Source organism: Strix aluco, chromosome 9, assembly GCF_031877795.1.
Source record: "Strix aluco isolate bStrAlu1 chromosome 9, bStrAlu1.hap1, whole genome shotgun sequence".
Lineage (NCBI taxonomy): Eukaryota > Metazoa > Chordata > Aves > Strigiformes > Strigidae > Strix > Strix aluco.
In genome coordinates this window covers 26116464-26138980 of record NC_133939.1, presented here as the reverse complement: position 1 = coordinate 26138980, position 22517 = coordinate 26116464, and the positions used below count along the sequence as shown (strand labels likewise).

At 41.8% G+C, this 22517-nt stretch overlaps 1 protein-coding gene across 4 annotated transcripts; it reads left to right on the top strand.

Annotated features, from left to right (window-relative positions):
• Nucleotides 1-3586: 3586 nt before the first annotated feature.
• Nucleotides 3587-22365, top strand: SEC62 (SEC62 homolog, preprotein translocation factor). 4 transcript variants are annotated; one of them, XM_074834299.1, is made up of 9 exons: nt 3587-3737; nt 12051-12159; nt 12553-12658; nt 15263-15473; nt 16857-16949; nt 19254-19314; nt 20205-20324; nt 20923-21411; nt 21957-22365. In XM_074834299.1, exons 1-8 carry the CDS (start codon nt 3702-3704, stop codon nt 21387-21389), a joined length of 1203 nt encoding a protein of 400 aa, XP_074690400.1. In that variant the 5' UTR covers nt 3587-3701; the 3' UTR covers nt 21390-21411; nt 21957-22365. The 4 variants fall into 4 exon arrangements, with proteins under 4 accessions (XP_074690400.1, XP_074690399.1, XP_074690402.1 ...); XM_074834301.1 differs by adding an exon at nt 4439-4574 and having other exon boundaries at nt 3682-3737; nt 20923-22365; XM_074834298.1 differs by having other exon boundaries at nt 20923-22365.
• The last annotated feature ends 152 nt before the right edge of the window (nt 22366-22517 follow it).

Genomic DNA, 22517 nt, shown 5'->3' with positions numbered 1-22517 from the left:
ATTGAAAATAGATTCTTGCAATGAACAAAGCTGGTATTTGAAACAGATGCAATTAATTACAGAAGGACCAGAATCAGGAGAAATTAATTCTTAGTTCAACTATGTTTTTTGTAAGTTATATGTATCAAGTAATTCTGAGTTGTATAGAAATGAAAAGGAACTTGCAAGACTGGAAGTGTTTAAGAAGCTTCTTAGTGAAAGATAATTCTGGAGATTTGTCTAATGAATCCTTGTTGTTCTGCTAAATTAAAAGCTAAGTGGCTAACTAAATATTTATAAGCTTCTGAGATGGAAGTGACTCAGGATATGTCTACAGTGGAGTGTGCTTCTGAGTTATGACTCATGTATTTGTGGGTGGATTTTAGCTGAACCTGCCTTGAAATTATGTGATGCTGTGAAGTACAAGGCCCATATTCCTTATATTTTAAACCCATACTCAGTGCTGAAGCTGACTGGATGAAAAGGGGGGTCACTCCAGAGTCTGCAGCATGCTACCATCTGTAGATGAGCTAGGAAATGGCTCCTAACATATTCCTGGGGAATTTAGATTCCTCTGTGGAAGCTCTTTCCTTCCTGCCTTCCTGTCTTCCCTCCTGCCTGCCTTCTTGGCCATCAACGTAATAGTTGAGGTAATTGTGATTTGTGTTCTCCTCTCTCTTCCCCCAGAGACAGAAAGATTAACCATGGGTCCAGTGGGTAAGCTTCTTGCAAGTGAAAGCTTTGTTCTGCAGAAAGGACACTTGCTCAGACTTCTAGTGTCACTTCAGTTTCTGTATTGTAGAAGGCAGTGTGACTCTAGAGATAATTCATGACGTGCTTGCCAGTAATTCAGTTGCCAACATGTAGCCTTGCACTTCTGGCATGTATTAACCATGCCATAGTGGTAAGACCACATCATCTTAGGGACCCAGATGACTAACAATGAGCCCAAAACAATGAGATTACCAATAGCACAAATGCCAATAAATTGCCAAGAATAAGTGCATATAAGGGTATAAGGAAATACGTACCAGAAAGAGTAGGACACCACCTAACCCGAGGCCAAGAGAGGATACCTAAAGCAAAGTGTAAGAACAAAGCAAACATTTCAGAATACTTCCTTTATCTCCAGGGTCCTATCTCGCAGACAACCAGAGGTGATTTTTATATTTAATAGCTCCTGATACACTTTTGCTTCATGACTGTATCCAGCTGTTTTTTGAACAGTCTCCAGCATCCATACTGCCATATTAGATCACACAGCTGGAGCAAAGAGGCGAGAAGGAGGGAAAAGAAGCTAATGAAACGCTGTCGGTTTGGCTTCGGTTGAAAAAGGAAACCACTCCACTTGCATGCAATATCCTTCAAACGGTAATTTAAGTGGTCATGATTCTGAAACCCTGCTCTAATCAAAATGGCAGTTGGCACTTAGGAACTTAAGATTTTACTGCATGGTTCTGAAATGCTTCTTTTTGCAGCTTGCCCTACAGCTGACATAGACACTAACCTTAAACATAAGCTGTTTGAACCTTCACTTCCACTCCCTGGCTTTCTTGAGATTCAGCCACTTGCTTCTCTTCTGTTCTCCTGCCGTACTGACAACTGCAAATAAACTTGTTCCATGTAAGATTCAGTCTTGATAGGCTCTGTGCTCCATAGTGGTAGGAAGCTCACCATCCAGTGCCTCACTCTGAGGACACATTCCCCAGCCCACTTTCCATCCCTCGGTCCTTTCTTACAGTTCTGCTTGAAGTGGTCAGTTTGCTCCCTGTGCTGCACACCAAATCTGCTGCTGCATGCCCAGCAGTCCTGGGAAAAGCTCCTGCAAGTTGGAGTTTCTCAAACTTAAGATGAATTTAAAGTTCTGTGGGAAAAAAATAGAAAATACAGATTAACCAGAAATCCAAGGTGTTTTTCTGGCAGCAAACAGCTTGATGTACTGCAGATAATATACCATCCCCCCCTCCCCCCAAAAAAAGGCAAAAATAAGATCTAAGCATTAAAGGTGGGTTTATGAATCAGCACTAGATTCCAAGACACGGAAGGCATATGGGACGTAAGACCTTAAAAGAGCCTGAAAGTAGAGGTATGAGGGATGATGATCTGGAATGAGACCCATCAAGAGGCGATTGCACTCTTCACGAGGAGGGCAGCGAGCGGACAGGCACGTGGTTCCAAACAGCCTCTCCCATAGAGCAGGGAGGAGTTTCACAGCTGAAGTTCAGCTTGTGCCTGTGCAGGGATAGCAGAGGAGCTCTGAGCTACACTGTGCTCGAACCCTTACTGCAGGCATTGTGTATTATTAGCAAGCCCGAAGTTACAGATGGCTAAAACTTCTTCCACAAGAAAGCCCCCATTTCAGATGTGCTTTTATGTTACTGTAAGTTAAGCACATGAAATAACTGTTAAACTTAAAAACGTATTTTTAAAATAAATGCAGTTTGCCTACTTTTTACAAGGCATTGTTTTATTGTAACATAAAAACTCTGATTCCCTATGCCTACAATTTTATCTTTTGAATTACACTTTTATAGTTCATTCACTCTGCAGTCAGTCAGCTTAATTTGTAACTTGTATAGATTTTCTGCCCAGCAACAGCAAAAGGAAAACATTCAAAGGATGTCGTACCAGAAAAAGCACAAAAACTGGCACGGTGACTCAGGGGCAAATACACTGCTGGAAACAATTTTAGGCTTTTAGTTACCTAGTTTTCACTCTGAGAGGTTCCAAAAATCGTAAGAACGGGAAGGGGCAACAAGATTTGAAAGGACTGGACAAGACCATACAGGACTGCACATACTTTTCCATCCCAAAGTGCCAGGGTGTGGTTTGGAAACATGGAGCCAGGATAAACCATTATAGGCTTTGCTAACTTGGGTGACCTCATAGTGAAAGCATGCGGGACGACCTCTGACAGAAGGCCATTTTACTTTATATAGGTTGCTTTCTGAATCTAATTCTGAAGTACATGAAAAGGTCTGAGTAATCAGAGGCTGTTTAAATAAGTAACAACTAACAAAGGCCTGCTACATCAAGCATCTTTTAAGGCCTAATATCCTATTTAGGAGTATCAAAACTATACATTTTTACTGACGAAGAGCTGGAGCACCTTTATTCCAGCAGGATGGGCTAGCTCTTCACATACCAAGTGAGACTTCTGAGCCCTGACAGGCACCCCAGCTTCGTCCAGCCTGCAGACATGGCCAGGACGTGGCTGCATCGCTGCCTCCTGCCCTGGGTAAACCCTGACGCGCAGCCCCGGCTGCCTGCGGGGGAACCGGGCGGCGAGAGGCCTCCATGTCCATCTGGAAGTTGGACTTTAGACGATGAGGCCTGAGCACCGCGGGGCGAGGCCCGGGCCCTGGAGCCTGAGAGGCCACATCTCCCCCGCGGGGAGTTTCTCATTAACCAGACTGCTACCGGGGGCGGGGAGAGGGCTGATACGGGGCCCAGCCCAGCCCTTTCGGCCGGGCAGCGACGCCTCTGAACTGGGGTTGACCCAGATCCACCGCGGGGACGCTGCGAGCCGGTTTTCCCCTCAGAGCCCGACACCACTCGGCGAGGAGCCGGAGGCGAGGCGGGCTGAGGCGGCTGAGGGGGCGCGGCCTTCCCGCCCTTCCCCCGGCTCCCGCCGCCTCTCGCGAGGCCGCCGCCGCCATCCCCCCCCTTCCCCCCCCCTCCGCCTCCCGGCTCACGTCACCGGCGGAGCAGACGGGGACAACATGGCGGAGCGGCGGAGGCACAGGAAGCGGATCCAGGTAGCCGAGCTTCTCCCTCCCTGCCCGGCTCGTACGCCCTCCCCGGCCTCAGGGTGGCCCGGCCCCGCCGGGTGGGCTGCGTCGGGCGGCCCGGCCGCCCCTCAGAGGAGCTTCCCCCTCTTCCCGGTTCTGCGGCCTCCCCGCCCCGACGCCGTGCCGTTGCGAGGTGGCGGCGGGCGGTGCCGGGCGGCCCGCGGGAGCCGGCGGTGAGGGAAGCGCCGTCGTCTCGGTCGCCGCCGGGGCAGCGGGAGCCCCGCAGGCGGTGGGGGGTGGGGAGCGCGGGAGAAGCGCCTCACCGGAGCTCGGTAAAAGCCCGGGCTGGCACCAGGCGACAGGTTTTCCTGAGAATTTTCTAGCAAATTCGTAAATCCTGGTAAATACCGAGTAACGCTGGAGCCCGCTGCGCGGCGGCGAAGTACAGGTAGGAGCGTTTCGGGGGTGCCGCCGCCCCGGGCCCCCCCAGCACCGGCTGCCGCGGCGGGGGACTGAGGGGCGGCCGGCGGCGGGGCACCCGGCCCACCCGTTAGCCCGGACCTCGCCTTTATCCGAGGGCCCGGCGGGTCTGCGCCCTCAGAACTGCATCGTCTTGATGAGCAGAGGGTGAGATTTGGAACTGTTACTGTTTGTAACCGCCGTGTTATACTTAGGGTTTCACCCGTTACCAACGTCGAACAATAGCTTAGTGTGGTATAACAACACAGGATCCCCAGGCGAGCGGCCACCTTAGCCGAGAGCTGGCACCCAGCGTGTCTGTTCCAGTGATTCGTAAGCAAAAGACGTGGGACAGATGGTAGAAGCATCTTAAAAACAAACGTGCTCCAGCTAGGAAATGATGCGGTAAGGAAAGGAAATTTGGGGTTGGAAAACGTAAACAAACAACCGCGTCTAAAAATAGACCTAATCAGCTTTGAGATCATGTTAAAATGTAGTGATAGTGATGTGGTGTCACTAAAGGCAAAGTGAAGACTGCTTAGGTATTTTCGCTTACCTGGAAGTCTGAACTTCTCAATATGTCACTTTTAACGAGTTTCACAGAGGTTTTTTGATCCATGTTTTGGGCATAGTTACAGCCTCAGTTACTATAATGCCTGTTACTATCATGTATTATTAACACTAGCCTAAACAGTGTTTGTTTGGGATTTATTGCTCTGCTGTAAGTGGAGATAATATTCATGAGAGAAATCATAGAGCCGTTCAACAGTGTACATACACTTCATATGTCATCCTTCTGCTTGGCTGCCCTCTCCTTTCTCATCCTTTCCCTTCCCAGCCCACTTTCCCTTCCCCCAAGAAGATGGAGATGTGCCTGTGCTTGTAATGGTTCCTCTTTTTAATGGTTCCTTTTTTTCCCTTTAATTCAAATTACTGGGGCGGAGAGGGGGGGAGAAATGTGGAGAGTAGTTAATCAAAATCTTGTTAAGCAAGCCTTATCAATCACTCACATTCAATGAATTATTGTAAAACACTACAGAATTATTCTCTTTTCATAATCGTTACAGACTGTCCCTTACCAAGGATGACAACAGCTCAATAAAGCATCCATCAAAAACAAATTAAATGTAATCTAATGTTTTGTATAATACCCAAGGCTGTGGTCTTGCAGGCACTTAAGCACATGCTTAATTTCCAGACTGTTAGCAGTAAAAGTATTTCCCCCATCGATTGTTAGTAATTAAATCGATGTCTGGGTGCAGACACTTACGGTTTAAGATTGTGGCCTAAATTTGTGATATAATGTTGTAGATAAATGTGGTTTGCATGTTCATTGTTTCCCAGTGTATGTCAACAATAATGGGAACAAAGAATACTGTTGAGTGCCCAAAGGGTGTGCTTAGTTGGTCAGTGAATAAAACAACTTGTATTTTTCTTGGTGGTTGGTTTTGGGTTTTTTTTTTTAAAGCTTTTTGAACTTTACTGGCATAGTTACAGTATGATTATCATGTTTCAGGGTTATGCTGCAAGTTTCTTCTTCTAAAATGAAGTGTGGGATTTTTATTTGTAGGTGTTTCAGGTGCTTTAGAAGCGGGTACTTATTATAGGGTGATGTGTACCTGTTAATAAAGAGACTATTTATCATACTGTATGCAAGTCTGACATTTGAATACCCCACTGTCATTAAGGAGAGCTGTATTTCTTGACAAGAGTAAGATTCTTAGGAGGAGGCGGTGTATTTAGCTGTGGAAGAGACTGATTTAATACAGTTCAATTACAAGTGCTGTGTGTACGGAACCTGGATTCTGAATAATTTTTATAGGATTTGATGTCTGCCATCAAGATTGGACTCATGGGAGTTAGGTCAGCTAGCTACACCTGAGATGAGACATGAAGAAGGTCTCGATAAGGTAGATCAACGTTCTGTCAAGCCTACTTTCTGTGTTTTCCATCAGAAGTGGTAACAGGGAAAATGTCTTTTAGAGAATGCATTTCCAGAAAGACACATTGCCCAATCTGTATTGCATAGCTTAGACTCTTCCTCTGGCAACAAGCTGAAAGTAATGGAAGTTGTTGAAATCTTACCTTCAAAAGTTTGAACAAAGACATTTTAAAGTTCTCAAAGTGTCATTCCTAACAGTAATTTAACTGCAATTAACATGGAGATTACTTCAGACATGGAGTAGTGAAAAGAGGCTGCTCTGTAGGATGGAGATTGCTTGAGCCAGTGGGCTCCAACATGATTCAAATTTCTGAAATCAAGAATGCCTGCTGTATATAAAGGACATTAAAAGAAAACCAACATATGTTGTCTAATGGCTAGTTTAATATTTTTCTTTAGACAGATACATCTCAAAACATGGGAGAAGTCTTTGAATGCCTGTTATTCCAACAACCTGATCAAAGCTTTTTCCATTTCTTGGAAAAAAATACGGTTCCATATGTATCCTGAAATACTCACTTAAGCACAAAATCTTCAGAGTTGGTTACTTTGACAAGCATTCAGCTGGGTAACACGTGGCACTTTGTTGGCAGGTCTGCAATTTGACTGTTAAGTAGGCATTAAGTTTTAATTACATTGGCCAGATTCCATTGTGCACAGTTTTATTCTGCCCATGTGAAGTTTTGTTTAGCTTTGCGTTGAGATTAATAGCACTTGTACAGCACCTTAGTGCTGCATCCTCTACTTTAGAAATGTTAATGCATATAAATACTGCTCTTACTAATAGAGAAAACAGTTCTTAGGCAGATGTCTCACTGCAGATTGATGGCTGAGGTGGCATCAGTGCCGTGTGCGTGCCATTAATGACACATACTTCTTGACTTATTTTTTTCTCTTGAATCTCTGAATTCAGGCTTTGAGATTCTCCTGATGAAGGACATCTACTAATCGATACTAACTGTTGTAGCCTACGGTTCTGTCACATTGTGATTTGGGCTCTGCTGATAGGAAAATGCAAGAGCTGCATTGCTGCTCCCTGTGCTTAGAGTTTTTTGTGAATGAGGGTGGAAAGGATCTTCAGAAATTACAGTGCAATGGTTTTCCAGTAATGCGGATTTTAATCCAGCTTGCCCGTTTGTCTTTATTTTCTCCTAAATTCTAGTAAAGCTGAGTGGGATGATAGCAAAGGAGAATGGCTAAATAACTCCTTCGAAAATGAATGGTATCAGGTGATAGAGGAGGAAGAAACAAAGTGAGGGGTGAAAAATAGGAATTAAAAGTAGCAGCCCCACTTGGCAGTAAAAGAAAAGTCACTGTCTTTTGAAAATCTGAGTTAAGTTTTTGGATGTGGGAAGGGAAAACATCGAAACAACTGGCCTAGGGTTAGAAGAGGACTGAAGCTGGCATGTTTTGGCTTCAAAGTATTGTACATTGCTCCTTTGGCATGTGTTTTAGAACCTGTAAGTTTACAGCTTGTGCTCAAAAAAATTAGTGATGGCTGAAAAGAAAGAAAGAAGATGACAAATACTTTGTAGGATATGTATAGGACAAAAAAAATCTGTTAATCTTTTTCTGTGAAGAAAAGTTAATATCTTGTGGCTAGCACACAGCCACAGTAATCCAGAAGAACTGGTTTCTCTGCATGGCTCTGCCACAGTTTCTTTTCAAAGACCTGGGGCAATCCATGTACTGGTCATCAGTGCAAGAGTCGGACAATTTCATGTTTATTAGTCACTGAAGAAAATACAGATGGAGTCCTAAGAGCAAGTCCTAAGACCCTAACGTGTTTGTTTACCCCCTACTCACTCCCACCCAGTGATCTATCGAATCATGTTAATTTGTGTGCTTTTTCTCTGTCCTACTGCACCTTGATTTATTTTGGGCAAAATATAAATGTTTCAGCAGGATGGATGAGGAGTACCTGCTCTCCTGGCACAGAACATCTTCTAGGCTAAGTTCCTGAGAGTCAACAGGGAAAGGAAAAAGATAATCTTGTGATTTAGCTCAAGCTTTGATGTGCTCAGACCATCTTCAGAGAAGATAACGCTAATGTGGTTGTAATGTCCTTACAATATGAGGAGAGATGTGAGGGATGAAACAAGGGTTGACAGTGTCATTTTTGACATAACCTCAGCTTAAACAGGCTGCGCGTGACAAATGTGCTTAAATTTCTTCTTTTCCTTATCTGAAAACTGTATAAACTATCAGGCTTCAGAAGTCTTTTGTGAGGGATGGTGTTCTGAAAGTCAAAGTTCTCAGATGTAAGAGCAAAGAAATAAACTAGATGTTTTATTGAAATCAAAGAATTTTGATGGTCGCTTTAAAACAGAGGAACATAAATCCCTGTAATGTGTTTGTCTGCACGTGGTATAACTTGTCTTGTTAGTGATGGTTGTCATTTACTCTGTTCTCTGTTCTGATTTTCCAGAAACCTTGTTTATATTACAGTGTTGTGGAAGGAAATCATCCTGTCTTGGGTCGTGCCTGTCTTCTCACAGCTGTGATGCAAAGGGGAAAAAAAAAATGAGTGAAATTTCAAACCGCAGATACGCTTTGGCCTTTTGACATCCACTGAGTGGTTCCAGGAGTAAGAGACCTGAATAAGTCCTACTTGGGTAGAGATGAGAGGGAGAAGGAAGCTCATGGGCATGCTGGTTTTAATAGCTCAGTTCAGATGCTTTAATTTTTAATGTGTACGGGCCTCGCTGCTGCTGCGGTCCCACTTGGAGGTTGAATTAACTTGAGTGTATGGAAGGACGTTCAGAATGCACTCTCCTATACTTATATTTGGGAGATAATGGTAAAAAAATAATTTGATTAGTGTTTTCCTTTCACTTCAGTGGGTGTGGAAGGTCCCTGGGTTTGAAAATCTCAGTGTCGTTTTATGAATTCATATAGGGCAGAATTTTGATAGGAATGCTTGAGAGTTATTCTTAAAAATTTTAAAATGTCAGTGCATTTCTAGTAAGTAGGTAGACTGAACACTGCTTTTCCTGTCTTCCTGTAGATGGGGTTCTTCTGTCTAGATAAATAAGAAATTGGGTTTTGTTTTATTTTTAATGGCATTCTTCCAGAGTCTGTACATTATCAGGGATCATAAATCTCAACATTTTACATGCTGTCTAGTGACAACATGCATTTTTTGGTATGTAAAATTAAAGTAGGTGCAAGGGTCTAAACCAAAATCTAGAGCAGAAGTATTTGGAAGCTTGACACTATCCTATTTTTTTAATTCCTTGAGAACAGTTTAATTGTAGAATTTTAATTGAGAAGACATTTTACAACATTCCAGAAACATATTGCCTGAGATGTTTCTTGAATCTTTCTGTCTTTCCTGTAAAAGCAAACTTTAAATATCCTCAAGTTTTCATATGCTTTTTAAGGCTGTGTCATCTGTTTTAAACCTTTATAATTTATTGAGAAATACCCCTTGATTCACTTATATAATCTTTTTCCAAATGTATAAGGAGACTTACAGTGCCTGGGTTTTGGCTGTTTTTACAACTTGAACATAAAGATCAGTTGAACTGCATCTTTAAAAAGTTGCGCTTGGGATACTGAAATTTTCAGTGCTTTTGTTGATTTTATGATGAAACGTAATGTTATTTTCTGTCAGTCGTCTGTTCTAATATTTTAACAGAAGCCTGGCTCTGCAAATAAAGGGATGAAAATAAGATGAAAAATGAAGATTAAATTGCAGAGGAAACTTTCTCAGAATAAGCTCAGTTAAGCTGTGTCAATCTCTCTCACAGGGAAGATTTTTTTGTTTGGGATGGTGTGAAACTATCCCACGGAAAAGAACAAAGCAATGGATAGTAAGGAGCAATCAAAAAAAAAAATCTCTTGGTGCCAGCCACTGCCTGCACAGCACATCACATGACCTAGCAGGATCATAAATATTTTAGGAAGAAAAAAAATTAGCAGAGGAAGTAATATTGATGTGAATATCTGTAGTTTCTCTTGACTGTTTTACTGTCTGTGCTGTGAAGAACAATATTTGTCCTGTGAGTTGTTGTTCCAAGTTTAATTTGCTGGTAGGAAATACTAGAAAAGCATTATTTTGAAACAGTTGGCTGCATCAGTCATCAGTCTCCGTGGTACCTTAGCATGTGTGCCACATGGTAACAACAATGGTACGCGCTCGCTCATTTTCTTTAAATTCATTGTAACTCATTTTGTTGCTATTAAACCAAATCTGTTTTGGTACCAAACTTGGTAGTTTGTAAATCAGTGATTTACAATTACTGGTACAACTGTACCATATAAGGAGACATCAAACCACAGTACATAAATTATGCATATACATGCACTGTCAGTTAGTGAATAGTTTTCTGTGTGTTATCTGATGTTTTATATGGATTTTTAAAATTTAAAAAGAAGGAAAAAAAGGATTGAACGTGGAGAAGTTAATGTAATCTGTATGAGGACTGTTGGGATCGTCTGGCTTAATTTGAGCACATGTTTTTGAAACTAACTGGTGAGTGTGAGAGCATATTTCTATACGTGTATGAAGAATTTAGACTTGAAAAAAATCTCAATAATCTCAGGACTAACAAACTATGGAGTCTTTTGGTCATTTGGATATCTTATGTCTATATTATTCTCTTTAAAATTGTCCTCAGATGGGAAAAGCAACAGTCCCATCTAGAAGGATAATTCATTAACCAGTTGATTTTGCAAGTTAGCTGTGCAGACTGTTGAAAATTAACAACTCTCACCATCTGAAGTTTTTATTCTGGTGCAACAACATCTATTTGACCTTGCATTTCCCCTTAACGTGCTTCCTGCTATATGGTTTTACATCTTAAAAGCAGTAATGGAGGGTGTATATGTTTATTGACCTTTAAAAACATTATGTCTTTAAATAGTCTCTGGTGATTTACAGGAATATATAGAATTCAATCTGTTTTGTGGCTTCTGTAATGTATTTCTTTGGCCAGCATGAGAAGAATGGGTACAGAAAAGGTAACTGGCAGTCTGAAAAGATGTCCTAGTGTTTCTCTGTTATTGGTCTGTGAGTAGCAGGGGGATTTGGAGAATTAAGCCTTACTGATTAAAAGCACACTTCCAGAAAGGAATTTTTGAGGAAGTTTGCATGAGTCAGTGTAATATGCCAAATGTTTGTTTCAGATGCGATTTTATGAAGCAGGAACATCAGAAAGGTCTTCCTTTCCTGCTTACAAATATTGGGTCTTAATTTGACATAATTGGAAATGCGCATCTCCATCCTTCTGTCTTACAAATCTTTGAATTCTAATACCTCTCTGCAAGTTGGTAAATGCACAGGATTTATGGATGCATGCACGCCTGGGCCTCCCTTTTCCTAAAACGGCTCTTTTGGCATTCGTGTACTTCATCCTGCTTTGCTTCATCCCGCTGTGCTTCATCCCGATGCTTCTAGTCTCTAGGTTGGAAGAATCTCCTCTGGTGTACTCTGATGTTCAAGTCATTTTGTAGTCACGCAGTGGTACTGAAATTTTCAAGCCAAATCCTTCAACTTCTTTGCAACGTGGTTTTCTCCTCTTTCATGTGAAATTCAAGCTGCTTTGTATTCTGTCAGTATGCCTGCACTGCTGCCATTTCATACGTGCTCATTCCTCGCTCTGTTGTTTTTCTTTGCTCTCAGCTTCACAACTGTTTTCATCCAAGCTTGTGTGCCTTAAGCAGCTTCCCATGTGCTCCCTGCTTTCCTCTTAGTTCCTCCTTTAGTTTGCTCTTTTTAAAGCTGCTCAAGGAGTTCGCAAAGGAATGCTTTTTTGCTTTATATAGACAGAAAATTCTTGGGAAAAATGACTATTCTCCCATCTTCTACATTCTGTTTGTTATTTATATGTTGACATAACATAACGAAGACTTTGCAATACCTGATTTTTAAGCCCAAATGTGTGTGTCTCCCATGTGTTTAAAACTGTATTAATTTTGCACTTTTACTGTTGCAGGAGGTCGGTGAGCCATTCAAAGAGGAGAAGGCTGTTGCTAAATACTTACGTTTCAACTGTCCAACAAAATCCACCAACATGATGGGCCACCGAGTGGATTATTTTATTGGTAGGGTGACTTTTAACCAGGGAATGAAACTTTCTTCTTCTAACATTGTACTTGGGGTGTGTGGGAGGGGCTGTGTTGTTTTTATTATTAGTGCTTTATCTAGTAAGGACTGATCTTACAGTTTGGTTTTGAAAACTTATCTTGGCATTAGATTACCATAAAATTAATCTTATCAGCCTGAAGTAAACACAATAAACTTTTTGCCCTGTGATTGAAAGGTGTGTGGCTGTCAGGAGTGCTGTATTTCAGAATAGTAGCTAGTCTTTAAATAGTAGCTAAATCTTTAAAGATTAAGAGGATGTGGAACATCACCAGAAGTGACTGCTTGATTTGGTTCAAGGAACGTAGTTTAAATGTTAAAATAAATATTTCTAACTCCATTTTTCCCTCTAGCCTCCAAAGCTGTGGATTGCCTCCTGGATTCTAAATGGGCAAAGGCAAAGAAAGGAGAAGAGGCTTTATTTACAACCCGAGAGTCTGTAGTTGATTACTGCAACAGGTATGACCTAGCCTAATACATTAATTTTATTAATGACTATAGTTGTCAAGATGTCTTTGTTATTTAGGAAGCAATTTCACTTAGGCTTCGTGCATTCTAAAACATCTGTGGTTGTATGTGGAAATGATTGTATTTTTATTACTGTGTTTGAGGGTGGAAATAATGTAGTTTCATCATCTTTGTTCTCAAAACTCTCTCATGTTTTCATTATGCTGCTTAGGGCAGCAAGATGAACAAAACTATTTTTCTAAATTTCATAGTTATTTGAAGTTAGTAGGGTCAGAGCTCTCCACTCACTCCTTCCTGCGGACCCAGTCCACCCTCGTGGCGGAAGCTGGACTTTGAGGTTTGATTTATGCCTCTCAGGTGGTGTGTCCCTGCTGCTTAGTGTACGCCAAGTGCTTTGTTTAGGTGAATGGCTTATTCTGACTGTGCCTGGTTTGGGGCAGACATGAGGGTTAAGAGGACTGCATACACTTGGAGAGCTCTGTGAAAGCTACTTAGAAATGAAGAATATGGCTAATATTTAGTCTTTTTTTCTGGCCTCTCTTAGATGGCCATCCAGCAAGGTGAGATTCTTCCCCCCCAGTTCCAGGCCTGAGGCAGGGCTGATTCTGTATTTGAGCTTCAATCCTCTTACTTTCTTCAAGAAAGTTTAGAAAAAAAGCATTATTTTAATACAAGTAAAAAAAAAAAAAAAAGTAGTTTTGCCTCCCAGAGTCTTTGGACTGAGGTAGGAGTCTGTGTGTTTGTCTTCAGTTACTAAAGCACCGGATGAGGCGACAGTTGGTTAAGTCCTTCAGCTCCAGTAGTGTAAAGAATGCCTGTAGTGCATGGAGAAAATCAGTTCCACCCTCTGTTCCCAGCACTGATGTTTATCACCAGTATCATTATCACCAGATGATCCGTTTGGCACTGTACTGTGTCTGCAGTTGGGTTTCTCATGCTCGCCTCTGTATTGCTAATAATGCTAAGGCCATCTTGGGTAGTGAAGCTGGTTTTAGAGTTTTAAATGTTAGTGCTGTCCACTTCCTTTGCCTTTTGGAAGGGATGGAGGAATATCTTAATACAAAAACAATCTCTTCAGTATAAGACGCTGCTTAGTCTTGTACTCATATTAAAAACAAGTACCTTAACTCTGTTGCTGTGGCTATTGCTTGTTTTACCTGCCCTGTCAAACAAAAACCAAACATCAGATCCTGCTCCTTCATCCTATGTCAACTGCATCAACCAGTTGTGTATTTAAAACAAGTTACTAACTGAATTCATAACACTGTTCCCAGTACATAAGGTCTCCCAGTACACTTATATATTGATTTTGGTTCAGTAAATTTTCTTTTGAGGGGTTTTGTTCACAAATAAGCTACATCAGTAATGCTTTGTTCAGCGGATCTATAGAGGTTTGACAAGTTGGGATCAGCAAGCAGCCTGGACTTCAGTAACCGTGTCAAGGTCTGTCCCGCATCAGGACCTGGCTGTTGGCCGCGCTGGCGCCGCGACTGCCTGCTCCGAGCCGTAGGTCTCGCCCAGCCCCATCGTTTGATATTCCATCAGAGCCAGAGGTAGCTCCTGCAAGTGAAAGAGTTGGCCTGCAGGCCGGACCTCTCCTGTAACCGAGCCCCCTAAACTTCCAGCTGTGAAGAAAAGTAGTTTCTCCCAAACAAGTGATTTTCTGCTGTTGGAAAGAGAAGTCACATCAACAGTTGTCTGAGGGAAGGGTTTTTTTATATGTCTGAAACAACTTTGCTTGGTAGTCAGCATGCATGTAAATTTAATTGGTGGAATGACTCCTCTCCCTTCAGCGAGTTTTCCTAATGCAAGGAGCAGTCCAGCATAAGGATCTGGTCTGCAGCAAGAGGTGTGAGAAACCAAATCGCATCAATTTGGAGCCATAGGACCAGGATTTTTGATGTGAAAGTGCTTGGATTTCCCAGCCCGCTGCGTTCTCGCAGTCTGACAAGTGGCATTCTGTGCTGCTCTTCCTACTCAGAATTCGGCTGTGATCCTTTTGAGGGCGTTACTGGTTGGTGACAACCTTAAGACTATAAACACTGTTTCCTGGTGCCCCGCGGGCCGTAGATACGCTCGCTCTAAGGTACGTTTGTAGCCGCTGTGACTGGGATGCATGCACATGCACCGCAGTTTCAACAGGGTGCTGTTACTCATCCTGCACCTCTCGCTGAGGAATTTGATAAGCCATATGCCCACTTCCTTACTTTTGCTATGAAATACACTGACAGGAACTTGAAAATAAATATTGGATGCAGTTGCGTTGACAGGAAAGATAATTAAATTGACCTGGTGGGTTTCTCCATCCTATATCTCGAGTATTCATTTATATCTAGGCAAAATGCTGCCACAGAAAAGTATGTGTTTTACCCAGTTTTGAGCAGGTGAACAAAAAAAAGAAAAGCAAGAGGTGAGACAGAATAACTAGGTCTGGTGTATTTATTTGCAAATAGAGCAGATGATGATGACCTCTGTCTTTCAATCCTGCTATTCATGATTATATTAAATAATCTAGAGTGTTATTTAATAGCATGAGTGTAAACATTATTATCACAACCAGACTTAAATGTATCATTTAACTTCTTTTGCTTTAAGACTCCTGAAAAAGCAGTTCTTTCATCGAGCATTAAAAGTGATGAAAATGAAACCTGACAAGGATACGAAGAAAGAAAAGGAAAAAGGAAAGGCTGAAAGTGGGAAAGAAGAGGAGAAAAAGGGCAAGAAGGAAAGTGGCAAAGATGAAAAAACTAAGAAGGAGAAAGAAAAGGAAAAGAAAAAGGATGGTGAAAAAGAGGAGTGTAAGAAGGTAAGTGCTATCAGTAAGAGAAGAGACAAACCTGTAACAGAGAATACATTAACGGATTAAGATTACGTTGGTTTGAAAATATGGTTGATGGTTATAAAATATAACATACCTTTTTCTTGCCTGTTTTAATCTCTAAAATATCCAGTTTTTTTTAAACTGGAGTTTTGATCTAGAGCAAAAAAGAGGCTTCAGTTGGGCCTTTGTGTACCTCGTCATCTCCTAATGTGGACTGAGTTAATCAAAAACTCTTTTTTTTGTCTTCAGCTGCAGCAGGCAGCAGTGCTTTGTACAAGTGTATGTTAGCATCGAGACACAGATAGTTTATTATTACTGTACAAGTTTTCATGTGTTTTTTCATGTTTTCATTCCTGATTTATTTATTAGCAGAACAGAATTCCTAAATTAAAATGTTAAGAACCTGCAGGAGAAACTTGATGAGGGGATGTGGTTTTTCTTCTACAAGGAGTGGTATGAATCCAGGGAGAGTTAGTGGGATAGTGCTCAAAAGTCATTCCCGTTCAGACACTCCCAAGTGAAACAATGGCACTTGGTGAGAGGTGCAGTCTGCCTGTTGTATGAAGGTCTAGATCTCAGAAGAAAGCTACATGGCTAATAAAAGAATTATAAATAATCTTGCTGGCAGTCTAAACATAGAAGCCAGTATATGATTACCCAGCTCTTTGAGGTACTTTAAAATGCTGATTATGAAAGTTGTGAACTCCTCCAATTCCCTGTCATCTGGAGAGTTACATTATTAAATATAATGTTAATTTTTAAACTAATCGTTAATTATTGAACTTATATTTTAGTGGATTATATAAGCCTGTGGGTAGTAACTTGAAGAACAACACAGGACAAAAATGAGATCATTAATTTCAAGCAAAGAAATAAGGAAAGGGAAGGAAACAGGAGACAGGGAAAAGGAAGCACAAGATCCAAAAAGAGATTGAGGAGGATACAGAATAAACAGGCAGAACCTGATTCTGAAAGGTTGCCCGTGTGGTGAATACGGCACCAAGGTACCAAATAATTCTAATCAGGTTAGTGCTTATGAAGCGTTGTACCCTGTTCTTGATCTTAGTGCAGACTTTGTTATCAGCAGAGCTTTGCTGTGCATTTGAAGACATAACATAATCCTGAAGTCAGTCTAGTCTTTAGACACTAACTAAAATTTCTCTTTCCTTACAATTTTATTTTTGAGGTACCCAGTTGGTGATAAATGTGAACAGGAGGAAATAAAGCATCTTTACTTTAAAAAGTGTGAAAGTGATCTCAAGATTGGGGAAGTTACCAGACTCAATATATTAAAATACTAGAAATTAAAACCCTCTTAATTTTTTTGTATTTTTTTTTAATAGATATATAACTTGTGTTTGTCCTCAGGATGAGACCCCAGGAACACCCAAGAAAAAGGAAACTAAGAGGAAATTTAAACTTGAGCCACATGAAGACCAAGTTTTCTTGGATGGAAATGAGGTAAGATTTATGGGTACTTTCTAACTTTTTGTGTCAATGTATTATTGTCAGATAATAGGTTAATTTACTGGATTTCTGAAAACTTTCTCGACATTTTGAAAGAAAAATTAATGGCAATTGGATGACTGATCTTGAAACATCAGATTTTTAGATATTTGCAAGGAGGTTAGAGGGAGATAAATGTAGGACAGTAACTTAAAAAAAATCTAAAAGAAAACTTAATTGCCACTCATTTAGGTGTTAGTGGCTGTGAGGTGAAATGTTTGTCCTCGGGGTGTAATGGGTGTTCGAGGCTGCCCACAGGGGTTCTGCAGCTGCCATGCCCAGAGGCTTTCAAGAAGGACTAAGTAAAGCCCGGCCTAACCAGGGCTGGCCTCACAGCTGACCCTGCTTCGAACAGGAGGGTAGACTAGAGACCTCCTGAGGTCCCTTCCAGCTCCAATTATCCTGTGGCATGCTGAAATATTTCTAAACAAGACACAAGCCTTTTAGGAGATGATGTTCGATCGCAGGAGGGGAAATCAAACATACCTGCCAGCCAGAGGCTGCCTGACTGTGATCTGAGCAGAGAGGGGACACTGGGGCCTTCCTGGATTCTCATCCTGGCTTTACCACTGAAATTGTGGTCTTAAATACTTCTCTTTGCTTTCGTGGAAGATAAAGAATTTAATTCTTTAACAGCTCTGTAACGTACAGTCATATTTGTGCTTTTAAGATTTAAGTGGTAAGTCTTTACTCCAGCAAAATTATACAGTGCTCTGCTGTGTGTTGCTGTACTGGAATCTCCCCTAAGATTCTTGTATACCTTTGGTTATCAAACAGATGTGGCAGCACATGCTGTAAATAAATCACTTGTGCAGAAAATGTATTTCCTTTATTTTACTCTTCTCGGTCAGTTCTTTTACACCTGCCTTTCTCTGTTTCATCCCACCTCGTATAGAATCACACCCACCTCTGATCCTCCCTGTTGTCTTTACACGGAGTAACCAGGATGGCATGCGGCATTCAGAATGAGGGTGCAGGACTGTATTTGCAGTAAAACAGTATTTACTTCTTGTCTTGACATAATTTACATTCTTGTTTATTAATGAGCTGACATTTTTTTAAGAACTGCCACTCCCAAGAGCTTTTTTTTTAGTAGCTAATTTAGAGCCAATCCTTGTGTATTTACATCAGAGGTGGTTTTTCCCTTTTCTTCATTATTTTGCACTTACAAACACTGAATATTACACACTGTCTTATTGCCCAGTCACCAGTGGTGCTCTTCAGTTTGTTTGGGCTCACAGAACAGTTGACTGACGGCAGAGCTGCACCTGTGTATAGTCAACTTTCATACCCTGTGAGAAGCAGAATATTAAATCTTGTTGCGTCACACTGCAAAACTGTATTACAGCCTCTAAGGTGTCCTCCTGGTAGTTCCTGTTAACACATCTGCTAGGAGGTTGCTGGTTTCTAGTGATCAGCAGCTGCTTTTCACAGTTAATAGCTAAGGTTCAAACTGTTTAGTTTGGCAAGAAAAAAAAACTCCTATTTTTCTAGTTCAGAAAATCCTGCACTTTACCCAGAAGTTTTTTTCAATAAGACTAAGCAAATCTTATTCGAATGGATCCACAGTTCTCGCACCAACATTTGGTACCCAGTGTTGCACCTGTAGACATTTAGATAAGGGTGTGCTGTGGAACAGAGGGTGTGGTTACACTTGCCCAAGGCCATCAAACTTAAGCTGAATTGAGCATTTCAGCTGGTTGCTTTGTTCCGTATGTTCAGTCTGTTTTTTTTCTCCTAAGGGAATCTCTTCAAAGCTAGAAGTATTTCTTGTTTCCACTTGGTGGACCTGAGAAACTTTTTACTTTTTTACAAGTTTTTTGGCTTCATGCTGAGCAACACTAATGAATAAAGAAAGATAAAACCAAACCTTGATTCGGTGATACTTCTGAATCTTTCATTTCCCCATTGGTTTTACTGTCTGATTGTTTTCCCTGGGATTTTACGTCACCTGTAAGTTACTCTGGGTACAGCTTCTTTCATGAAGTAGTTCTTTGACAGATCCAGTCTGAGATTTGTGCTGGTTTTCTTACACAGCATGGAAACCCCTTCCTTCTTCCCCTCCTGGCTGAGGCAGTCGGTGTGGGGCCGCAGGCGTGCAGCCCCTCGGCCTCTGCCGCGACACGGTGCTGACCACAGCGCCCGTTGGTCAGCACCCAGTGTTACAACACGGCGGTGAGCGCTTGGGTGAGGGAATAAATGAAATCCTTTATCAGAGAGCTTGTTTTCCAAGTGTAAACCAGATCATTTCTGTTCTAGGTCTATGTGTGGATCTATGACCCCGTTCACTTTAAAACTTTTGCCATGGGACTTGTCCTTGGTAAGTAAGAGTAGATATTGGTGAGCACGTCATAAATGTAAGCACAGTATCAACAGGCCTGTCTGTCCTTGGGGAAGTTTGCCTTTCTTCTGGACAAAGCTTTTGCTCTTCAGTGTCAGCATGATTTGATACCAGTCATAAGGATTTTGATCTTGGGGTGGAGGGGCTACACCTGGTAAAAAGAAAAAGCCAAAACGTGCTTTAGCAAATGTCTGAACTGGCACAGGTTTGCACGCTGTTTATTTCCGTTGCTTTAAGCTAATGAGGAAGTTGTCCAATAGGCAAATGTGGGTTATATAAAAATGTGAAAGATGTTAAAGGGATTTTAAACTTTGAACGATACCTTTCTGACCCTAGAACTTGTATTTGTGTAGGATAAGCCCAATCAGCTTTTATTTTTTTAATCTAAACTAGCATTGATGCTAACCGACATCGGTGAGCTAACAGATCACTGCACTGCTGGCCTAACACCCTTGACCTGTACCTTCCAGCTTCCTCGCCCTGGGAGAACCACCCTTCCCGAGAATCCGTGTCATCCCTTGGCACCATATTCAGGCCTCTGACTGGTCCCTGGGGCCATCACCATCTCCACCCAGCTCCCTGCGCCCGTTTCCTGCTGTGTGGGTTTTAGGCAGCTCCCTGCTCGCCCGTTTGCTCGTGCCCTCTCCTCAGAGGAACTCTCTTTGCTCTGTTGACCAAACACACAGTTGCTAAATGGTGTGTCTCTACCCAGAGCCATGGGACTAGACAAGGTTTCAGTCAAGGCCTAAAATACTACCAGTAATTCGTACTACACTAAGCCTTGAATAACTAGTAAGCCTAGAATTTTATTCACATACCAGGAAAAACTAATCACAGTTTTCACACTTTTCTCCTACCTTTCTGTTTAGTGATTGCTGTTATAGCTGCAACTCTGTTCCCGCTATGGCCAGCAGAAATGCGTGTCGGTGTCTATTACCTCAGCGTAGGCGCAGGCTGTTTTGTCGCCAGTATTCTTCTTCTTGCCGTTGGTAAGTGTTGGTTTCACCGTCTCAGCAGGCGGGGTCTAGAAAGGCAGAGACCAACCAGCTCCTTAAACGTGGTCTGAGATGTACTGGGAGGCGAAAGGGTGGCTCGTTGCTGTCGGCAGCAGCCAGGCTGGCTCCGTGGATGTATTTCCCTCCTGCCCACTGGGTGTCACAGTTGTGCCACAGAAAGAGAGAGAGCTCACGCTTCTGTCACCTCTTTGTGTCCCCTGTAGAGTGGAGATCGTGTCACTGCCTCTGTTTAAAAAAAAAAAAGGGGCAAAACAAACCCAAGAACTGTACATAGAACAGATTCAGTGGTGAGAATGGCGTAACCAGGATTTTAGCGCTTTTTTTCACTTGTATTTCTGTAGCAGAGGGGATTCAGGGCTAAATCACGGATAAGGTCCGTGGTTAGTGGGGTGGGGAGATGTGGTAAGAATAAACCATTCCTCAGTGCTGTTGTGGAATGGGGGCTTCTGCCCCAGGGTCGCCCCTGTCCCTGCCTTGGGGTGGGGCTTAGTAGGGGATATCTCTTACACTGTAGTTGTGCAGTGCGGATGTTTATAATAAAAACCCAAATGTCCCTTTTTTTTTAATACAGCTCGCTGCATCCTTTTCCTTATCATCTGGCTCATCACCGGAGGAAGGCATCACTTCTGGTTCCTGCCAAACCTTACAGCGGACGTGGGATTCATTGACTCCTTCAGGCCCCTGTACACACACGAATACAAAGGACCAAAAGCAGACTTAAAGAAAGAGGAAAAATCAGAATCCAAAAAGCAGCAAAAATACGACAGCGAGGAGAAATCAGATAGTGAGAAGAAGGAAGAAGACGATGGGAAAACAGAAGCAACGAGGAACTCGGGAACAGACGGCTCGGGAGGAGAGCGGCATTCAGACACTGACAGTGACAGGCGTGAAGACGACCGGTCCCAGCACAGTAGTGGAAATGGAAACGACTTTGAAATGATCACAAAAGAGGAACTGGAACAGCAAACGGACGAAGGGGATTGTGAAGAGGAAGAGGAGGAAGATACCGAAAGCAGGCCTTCACATGAAAAATCATAACTCACTGTGGTTTTGGGACTAAGTATGTGCAAATGGTTGGATTTTCTTTGTTGGCTGATCACCAAAACATAGACCATACAGTAGCATCTTTGTTTGCTGAAATATACATGTTACCAAACGGTTTTATATCTAGTTCCTTCATTTTTTTAACCATTAACTTGATTACTTGGTACTATGTTAATCATTAATAGCCATTGACAGAAGTTTTATCAATATGACAAGTTTTCTATTGATTGATAGATTGCCCAGATCGTCCTCAAACATACTGAAAACCATAGTTTTCTGGTACTTGCATAACTGGTCAATTAGTTTAGCTTCTCAAACTTGCTTTTGTAAAACAGGTAAAAGTTGAATGACCAAATCTCAGATTATTCCTAGTTATACTCATTTGATAGCTAGTTAGGTAAAGCCCTTCTTAGCCCACAGCTTTCTTGATATTTTTCTTGACTTTGTTTTCAAAAGATTGTGAAAACTTTCCTAAGAAAACTAGTTTTAGCAGAAGTATTTTGCTGAAAATATAAAAGCTGGTAGTGCTGAATTTGGCTGCAGTGTTCTCTCTTTCTCCAGACTGCGTGCCAGCAACTGAGGAAATCCAAACTGGTTTTGTACATCTGGTTCAGAGAAAGATGTCATCTCCAGCAGGTGAAGGAGGCAGCACGGTTTGGAAATGATGGCTGTTTTCTTTCTCCTGCTCCATCATAATTAAAAAAAAAAAATGTATTCTGTACATAATTTACAAATAAAGCAAACCATTTACTTTAACTGCTACTTATTATTTAGAGATTTGATCCAGCATTCAGTTTGTATTATTAAAGCCATTTTGTGGTGTATCTATCGGAGAAATGCAAGTCAAGAGGACCTCACAGAATATTTGTGTATGATTGGTAGCTGTTCCACAAGAGCTTTAGTTTTGTGCCAACATTCCATGTATTTGAGTATGAGTAAATTGATCTTTATTAAATGAAAGCAAACAACATAGCTGTATGTATGCCTTAATGTTAAAACTTTCTATATTCTGGAACTGGAATACTTTTTAAACTGAAGATGCAGGAGAGTGTTCATCTGTTCGGAAATGTAGGGAACTCAAAGCTAATATGAAGTGACCATTAATAATTTGTTTATAAATAC